General features: G+C 37.8%; 1 protein-coding gene across 3 annotated transcripts in view; it reads left to right on the top strand.

Annotated features, from left to right (window-relative positions):
* The window catches only part of LOC138060320 (endoplasmic reticulum magnesium-transporting P-type ATPase-like), a 45,704-nt gene extending 38,163 nt beyond the window's left edge, over positions 1 to 7,541 (top strand). For all 3 annotated transcript variants that reach the window (XM_068906063.1, XM_068906066.1, XM_068906065.1), the window contains exons 30-36: positions 401 to 501; positions 1,754 to 1,993; positions 3,315 to 3,466; positions 3,855 to 3,952; positions 4,679 to 4,772; positions 5,427 to 5,594; positions 7,310 to 7,541. In XM_068906063.1, the coding sequence (XP_068762164.1) occupies positions 401 to 501; positions 1,754 to 1,993; positions 3,315 to 3,466; positions 3,855 to 3,952; positions 4,679 to 4,772; positions 5,427 to 5,594; positions 7,310 to 7,382 (926 nt within the window). In that variant the 3' untranslated portion in view covers positions 7,383 to 7,541. The remainder of the gene's footprint in view (positions 1 to 400; positions 502 to 1,753; positions 1,994 to 3,314; positions 3,467 to 3,854; positions 3,953 to 4,678; positions 4,773 to 5,426; positions 5,595 to 7,309) is intronic.
* Positions 7,542 to 9,292: the final 1,751 nt, after the last annotated feature.

The following is a 9,292-nucleotide window of genomic DNA, read 5'->3' on the forward strand; positions in this document are numbered from 1 at the left end:
AAACATGTGCCACTATAGGTCAAGTCAAGTGGAAATCACTGTTGAGTCTGCATCAGACTGGCTAGCACTCATTAAGAATTGTCATTTTCCTTGCAAGTTTATGCCAGTGATCTTAATACCAGGGACTTGTGTGCCATGCAGCAAGTGTCTTTAACTGCAGATGCTCCCAGTTCTTAATCAATCTCACCGATGCAACACACCCAAACAGTGTATAAACAAAGACCACTACAGGAAATTATGTCCTTGACTCTGATTTTTTGTACAGGGAAGTCAAAGGCAACTCATTTTTCCGTGTTGGTATACAGTGTACGGTGTAGCTTGGGTTAAAGACAGTGGTCCCTTGCGCTGTGCCAACAGAGGTACAATGTCATGTAATCTTCTGATGAACATTTTTCTTCAGAGCTCTCTCCACTGGAATTGAGTGCCTCACTGAATTCACTTCCCTGTTCATTGGCATTTCATAGAGATACAAGCTTTGAGTTCAAAGATTTAATAAAGGAGGTCAGTAAAATTTTCGTTTTAAGATCAGGTTTTTTGGACATTGAGTGTTGTTTAGGAATACTGAGAAGTGATTCTGTTAGTAGTTTAATAAACTAGCAGGAGTGTTTTATCAGGGTTTAAACCATGAGGTGAAGCTGAAGCTGAGTGGTTTTAGACCCAATGAGGCAGAACCTGCAAACTACAACCTACAAACTTTAAGGTTTAAATTGTGAGAGAACATTAGCATACAAGAAAAACAGACTACATGTAGATGCCTTATTAGTATGCTTTATACAAAGAATTCTAATGAGGAGTCTTTATCATTTTAAAGTTGATCGATGCATTGGACATTTTATCCATGATGTGATAGTCTGTTTTGCTCATGAATTATGAATGAGTTTTTGAAGAGCAACATGGTGGTTACATGCACCGTTTAAAAAAGGGGCAGCAGTGTTTTATCAGCTGAGGTTAAAAAACACAAGATGTAACTGAGTATAATTGTATAATAATAACAACTTTATTTTAAGTGTCAATGGATTTAGCACAAGAGCACTAATTGGGGACACCAACGCAATTAACTTAAATCAAATCAAATCAAATGTTGGTTTTTGTGGAGAGGGGAAAACCGGAGTACCTGGAGAAAAACCTCTCGGAGCAGAGTAGAGGACCAACAAACTCAACCCACATGAGACACTGACTCTGGGAATTGAGCCCGGACCACATTGGCGAGTGTTTTTATACCTGATAAAACATGTTCTGTGAGTTTTTTTGAACGGCTTCAAAAACATTCCACAAACAGCATGACCCTCGGGTTGAAAATGTGACAGGGAAGATACATCTTTAGCATACAAGAAAAATAAAGCGCCAGGCCTGGTTGCTATAATATTGTTTATATATTAAAGAACTCTAATGAGGAATCTTTTATCAGGTTTAAAGCTCATGCACATGACATGTTATTGATGTTTTATTATTTTGAAATGAATCACAGTTATCAAGCAACTTGAGTAGGCTTCTTTGGCAACTGCAATGAAATTTTACTTCATAACTGCAATTTAAGAAATCAAAAGTGGCTCAGTCTTGTCTGTACTCTTATCGAAAATGATATTCGTCACAGTAGTGGTCAAAATGTTGTGCACAACAAATTTTGACCACTGCGATGACAAATGTTGTTGATATAAGAATACAGACAACGCTGAACTTCGTTTGATTATTATTATTATTATTATTATTATTATTATTATTATTATTATTATTATTATTATTATTCTTTTAGGCCCGTCGATTTTGCTTTGGACTCAGGAACTGCTTATCCTTTATGCTGTCGTGCCAGTTGGTGCTGTCTTTAGTCATGGTCATGTCATCATGCTTCTTCCTCCCCCCTCCACTGACAGGCCTTCATCTTCTGTGGCTATCATGCCTTACAGTACCCCTGTTGAGTTTGTCTTTGATTGGCTCTCCAGCTGACCAAGATCTCATGACAATGATGACTGGCAAAAATGACAGTAACTTCAAGGTAATTGAACATTAGATGGTGTTTTGGTGGCAGTGTTCCTCAACTACATTCTATAATTTTTGGAATGACATTAATTTTTATAACTGCAATTACTCAACATTAACATTAATTTTGTCTCAGCTCATGCGTCATGTTCTCAAAGTGTTAACAAACACTCTAGAAGTGATAACCAGGCATTCAGTCAGTGCATTAGCAGATGTGTGGGCCCTTTTACCAAAGCATTGGTGGGATTAGGTTCTTAACAGTAAAGAGTAAAAATATAAGGATTTTGCAAACACATTGGCTCACCTTGAAGTATGTTTTACTCATGTAATTAGTGTGTAATTTTGCATAATTTGTATTCTCATAAAGGAAGCACAAATCATAGGAAGAGAAACCTGGTGATGGGCAATGCTATTAAGTTCAATTCCAAGCCACTGACAAGGAAAATTTCAGCCAATTTTGAGCAAGATAATAGTACTGTGTAATAGTTAACGCCCACGTCGCCAGTGGAGGGTAGGTGCCCAGGAAGCCTGGGGGCTGCAACCGCAGTCACATCCCCAAGGCGCTAGAACACCCGACTGGCCTGCCCAACCCGCAACCAAGCCACGAGCCCCCCGCGCCAGGCCCCCCTAAGGCACCCGTCACACTTGAGCCAGATAGCTCAGTGGAATAATAATAATAATAATAATAATAAAACGCAAAAAAAAAAGAGCACAAAAAAAAAAGAAAGGGGGGGAGAGGGAGGGAACGCCGAGAACCACTAAACTCCTAAACCGACTCACAACGCCACGCCAACAGAGCAACAAACACGCTGCAAGCACATTGGACAACGCATGCACTACGCAGGAATACCGCTGAACCATGTCAGCCCCAGGGCTCCCCCAACCTAAAGAGTGCTGCAAACGCTACAAAAACGCATAACAACGCTAACAAACGCCTGCAAAACGCTACTGACCGGACTAGCTCCCGGTCGTGAACCATGTAACTACAACAAACGCTACAGAAGGCACCAAAACGCTGAACAACGCTACCAGACGGCCAAGACACTAACAACCGCCTGCAAAACACTACTGACCAGACTAGCTCCTAGTCGTTAACTATGTTAAATTTTATTTAACTATATTTAAAATAATATTATATCTATTATTAATACTTAGACTCTTGTTTCCTTTAGCCTAAAATTACATATGAGCTAATTAAGCCTTGTCAATTAACAGACAAAATTCACACCTTGGTTGGTACTTAAGTGTGGCTTAGTGTTAATCAGCTTTTGAGTACATTGGGCCCTGGAGTTTAAAAGGAGAACAAGGCCATCTGAAGTAATATGTTTTTCTTTCAGGACTTGCGACACACAATGTGCTTCTACTTCAGTGTTTGCTTTTTCCCATCTGTTTGTGTGTGCTGCCTGGTTCTTTTTCCTTTAACTCTTCATGGAGTGTGTCTTACCATTCAGAAGCAATCTAGGGGATGTCACTTCTTGTTAGGATTCAGGCAAGATCTTGTTTTCTCCTATTTAAAAACAGGCATTTTCATAATAATTAGCTAATTGGTATTCCTGTAATAATTGTTGTTGATTTGCTTCTGTGTGATCAGATTCAGATCAGACTCATGCAGTGAGCCGCTCTTACTTCTATTCATTTGACAACCTGTGCAAGGTTTGTTTAAAGCAAAGCTCTTTCCAGACAGACTACATGTATACACAGGAGAAGTGTTGGCTTGCTTCAAGAACTTATAGCCCAAACCCTAAGTTTTGTTTCAACATTTGTCACAGTTGTCAACTTAACCTATATTGAAACTAGGGTAGATTTTTTAGCATAGTTTGCAGCTACATGTAGATAGCTTTGAGAAAGATACCACTGTTTTTTCGATCATAATTTAGGAACAACACTGAATATTGGAATGGCTTGGGAGAGAGCCACATTCAAGCTTTGTCAGTGGCTCAGGACATCAACGCCTTCTTTCTTGTTCTCCTTTTTGGTAAGTTGCATACAAATTACAGGGATCAAGCAATCACAGTGGATGATACTTTTAATAATTAATACCTACAAAAATTACTGTAACTGACGTCTTAACAATATGATGCCAAGCAAGAATGCTCTACACAATAATTATTGGGAAGAATTTAAATCAAGTGAAGGCAAGTGTTAGTTTGTAATTAGTGGAAAAATCCTCAGTACCTGAAGAAAAGCCTCTTGCAACATGGTGGTGACAAACTTAACCCACATTGTGTTGAGTCTGGGATTCAATCCTGTGCCACATTCAGGTGGTGGAAGGCAGGGGGAAGTTGTTCCAAACTCATTTAAAACAGGTATTTGTATTGTGAGAGATGAATATAGAAGTTACATTTAATTTAATAGTTATCATGATTGTTTTATTAATATTATTAACATTAGGGGATCAGGGTTGGTATGGATATTTATTGAGACAGCACCTGCACCCAGCCTCATCAACATAATTAGATTATATTTTTCGTTATTTATGTGGGTTGAATTTGTTGGTTCTTCTCTTTAATTGGTGCGAGAGCTGAGTGCCTTCAGGTACTCACTAGGTTCTGCCCAACACCGACATACTAGCATCTGATTTGGTCTGCTTTAATTTGGTTTCACTTGATTTAAAGTCTTTTCAATAATTTTTTAAGAGCAGTCATGCTCAGCTGTAAGAGATTAATTCTTTAGTAATAATAAATCTTGTTGTTTTCTTCAGTGGCAATGTCATCAAGTTACGTGCATCGTCTTCACTTGTTATGGAGAATGTCACCATTCGTGAATAAGTCGTGGATCTTTGCAATAGTTGTCAAGTGAGTAATAATAATTATTATTATTTTGCACTTTTCTGTTTGTGGGCTGTTTAAACCTCTGATGTTAAGAGCCATTACATTACATTTTTTTATGGCCTACAAAGCGATAATATCAGACTCTAAATTACAGCTTGTAAATAATTAAAAGAAGTCCCTTAGAATGCTTTTCTGGAGGCAAACCAGTCAGTGGAAATTCCAGAATACTTAAATTAATGTTATTCTCCAGTTTGATGACTACATGACTTTGACTTGTTAGGAATTATTATACAAATTAATGATTGCTTTCAATTTTCACGAACTGGACTAAGATCCTTAAATCATCAGGTCAGGGATGATCAACATTAATTTAATAGTATTATTTGCCAAAGACAAGGTGAATAATTGTTTTAGTATTTTACATGGGTGATAATTTGAAAAATACGCATTTTTTTTTTTAACAATTAATTTCTTCATCGGTCACCTCACGTTAAGTACCAACCAAAGATATGAATTTTTATGTCCGTTAGAAAAACTGCTCGGGTGATTATCATGTAATAATCACCTCAAGTGCAACCAATCAGCACAGAGAATTTTCATTAATCACCTATGGAATTATACTAATGGGCCATATCGTGTGAAAATGCATGATGTTGTGCACACTCTTTTTGTTTGCAGTTTAGTTCTTCAGTTATTTTACTTTTCATTGTCCCAAGTTGGTTGGAGTCACTCCAGCCAAGCTGTTTACAGTATCACAGATGTACCTTTTCCTTCTATCATTATCATTCTCCTATGGCCTGTTGTAGCCCTTGGAATTGCTGAACTCTTCAAAAGACGCTACATCAAGTAAGACTAAGAATTTTTTTGTAAATTAATTACTCAACACAAAAGTTTTCTCAAGCATCAGATGGTTTCAAGGGCAACAAGGCCAATGTTATGATTTGAGCTACATGTACATGTACCATGACTAATTTTTTGGCCTTACTCTAGTGAGGTTGTACAATATGAGCCATTCGAGTCAACATGCCTGTCAACATGCAAGTGATGCAGTTATTGAAAGCTAACTGTTTTAAAATGGTTGCTTAGACTTAAAATTAATACTGTTTATCAGCTCTATTTGAAATGGGTACTTTAATTCATTTATTCACTCCCATTGACCCCTGAACCGGCCCTACTGAGTATTTTACTCTGTCTAATGCCAGACGATTTTACTCGTCAATGGGGAACCCCCAGGAGTCAATGGGTTAATAGACTTAAATGTGAGACTCTCGTGACTTGCTGTTTGTCAAGTCCTACTCATTTTCAGACATTGTTAATTGCGGTGGTTTCATTTCATCATTATTTGATAGATAGATAGATCAACCTGGATCAACAGGGAACTTTACCATTTTTAGATAATTATGTCCAGAAATGTTGGCCCTAATTAGATGCACGGGGTTTCAATAAGCGTCACAAAGTGTCCCCTTCTCCCCAACTTCAACATCACCCACGTCTTCAAATACATGGATCTTATTCGATGGTTTAACATATAATACGCACAGATATTTTGCGAGTTCCGTAGTATTTTTCCGAGCCCCACAGGGATGAGGAAAAATACAAGCAATGAGGAAAATGTCTGCGAGTATTATAATCATGTTAAACCATTGAATAAGATATTTATTATTCCACCACAAAAAGGTGTTATTTTGATTCAATTTTATCTGGTAAGAGTGTTTCTAAAAAAATGCATTGTCTGTCCTTCAGGGCACTTGCGAACGATGTAAACTGCAATGAAAGCCAGCCATTAATGTCCTTTATTTGATTGTATAAACGAAATGACGAGAGACAAGCGATGACAAGCTAAATTCTCAGGCTTTGTATTGCGTTGAAAACAAAACTTTCATTGAAAAACTGCCTTTTCGTCGGTATTTGCTCTGTTCTAAACCGGTCAAACCGGGACACTACAGTGTATTACCATCTCATATTTTGCACATTCTCTTGACCAAATATGGTAAAATGACGTAATAGTGGAATAATAAATTAAGAGAATGTTACAAATACTGTTCCTCTTGTCTGCAAGAAGGCTCTTGTGTTGAAATGGTGTGCGGTGGAAGTATAGGGGCTTGGTTACAGTAACCAAGCCCCTATATTTCGGCCGCGCACCATTTTCAATGGAATAGCCAGCTTGCAGGCTACTGCTCCTCAGCTAAGGATAAACAGCTGCATACCCGAGGCCGATTCAAATGATGCTATAAACTTTTCCCCTTAAAGGGACATTCTGTGTTGGATGTCAAAACTGGGCATGCATCTAAGTAGGAGCATTTCTGGACATGGGTGCAACTGAGTTCTTTACAAAATGTCAAGACTTCAAGAAACTGGAACTACGCATATGAGGGAGGGGAGGGCAGGGAAGAGGTATATAAGTATCTTTCTTCAACAATTTGCTCTGAATTGTGAAAGGTTTATACTTTGTGTATTTAGAGGTAGTCGTCATGAAGGGTAGCTGTCATTTGTTTTTTTTCCCAGAATCTTTATTTCCTCTGTTGATGACTAATCAATTTGAAAACTCTATCTTTTCACAGGGAAAGGATAAGATTTCAAAGGAGAGCCAAGTTGAAGTTTGGTACAAAACTGGGAATGAATTCTCCGTTCTAGAATAATTTATGGCAGCAGTATTTTTCAAATACAACATTCTTTGGATCTTTCACCAATAAGTAGTGTTTATAATAATTAATTATAGCAGTATCCAAAATTACGGTTAGGGTCGTTCCTCTTGTTGAACACTATAATTAAATGTACATTTCATTGGCTGTACAGTGTCGTACTTCCTGTTGATTTCTGTGCTGAATCCATTGTTATCTTTGCTTGTTCTATATTGGCCAATCCTGAAGCCCATTCAAGGAGGTACGACACGACCCCAAATTATCCTGGTTAGCCTTTCTTTGGGATATCCCAGTTTTCCTGAATCAGAATATCATTCAAGGCCCTGTTGCTCAAAAGCTGATCGACACTAATCCATGATTAAGTACCAACCAAGGTATGAATTTTTGTTCATCAAAAAAAGCCTGAACTACGTAATTTTAGGCTAAAGGAAAACTAAAGTCTAAGTCAAAATTGAAGGCTAAAAATCTTGAGGAAACTCTTTTTGAAGCAGTAAATGAACTGCAACTTAAGTTTCCTGTAATCTGAGATTATCTTATCTGGCTTTGAACAACTGGGTCCAGAATGTTAGATTCCAACAATTCTGAACAACTGTGTTATACTAACAGTAACAGTCAGTTTTAATATTGATACCAAACATTCTTAGACACTTCTTTCCCACTATCTGCAAATTCCTATCTCAATGATCAAACGTTGTTTTATTAATTAACACATTAAGACAAAATATTAATTGTTTAGCTGTGGCTTATTAAGGATTATTTCATGGCCATCACTTTTAATTTCATTAAAATATTTGCCTCAAAAAGGCAGCGACTAGCCAAATGAATTCCTCGGTACATTTCAGTAAAGGTTAATGATGCAGCTGTCGAGTTATTGACAGTTCTTTTCAGAAGTGAAGGTAATTAGGTACACACCCAATTAATTTTACAAGCGTCTCATTAAGGGTGCCTTTGATTGACCGTATTCCAGAATAGGAGTACGTGGAATAGACGTTGTCAAAAAAATATATTAAAAATGATATTTCTTATTATACTTGTTGCTTCAAACAATCATCACTCCGGTATTCTCATTCCTGAATAGGGTCAATCAAACGCACCCTAGTTTAAGCATTTGCTACCTTATTCCAACAATAAGGTAAGTAAATGTTTGGGTTTGCTTTATTTTTTGGTCAAGACAAATGAAACTATTAGTTTTTCCTTGTAAAACAACAATTAGGGGACACTTAGTGACATTAATGTCACTGTTCCTTGATATCAACATAATTAGCTTTTAAACGCATAACGCAAGGCGCAATAGAACAAGAAAACAGACGTATTGGCGTTTTTTGAGGGCAACTCTGCCTTGTGGCTGGTTAGCCTATGCGACTTCTGTATTGCGTTACAAAGAACAACCTCACTTATCTCCCCAGCACTACGAACTAAGTGGTAAACAGCACGTGCTGGATTGGACAAAAGTATTGGTTAGCAAGCAATGTACAAAGGCCAACGAGCTTGGGGGAAGTGGCTGCACAGACTTAACCACGCCATGCAGGAGTAACCCAATTTTATTGAAGGCAAAACAATGTATCCAGCCCATCTCCACAAAGGGAAGGAGGGAGGGGGAAAACTTTAACAAATTGCAAACCGCTAATTGGTTTACTATGGAAGACAAACTACCAAGTGAACCTTGGATAGCTCACTGAGGCTTTTCTAACGAGACTCTTTGTATTAAAGTAGCCAGTTCTACAGGTTCGGCTATGTAGCAGGTAGGCTTTACTAACAGGTGCTCTTTAGCAATAATGAATGAAGCCTTAACAGATTTGGCCAATGCAGATGTACGCTATAATCTGAGATCTAGGAACAAGGTCTTTAAGCCCTGATTTTATTTACAACGAGACCATTGATTGTATGACCTTGGACGACCGA

The sequence above is a fragment of the Montipora capricornis genome, chromosome 8 (assembly GCF_036669925.1).
Source record: "Montipora capricornis isolate CH-2021 chromosome 8, ASM3666992v2, whole genome shotgun sequence".
Taxonomy (NCBI): domain Eukaryota; kingdom Metazoa; phylum Cnidaria; class Anthozoa; order Scleractinia; family Acroporidae; genus Montipora; species Montipora capricornis.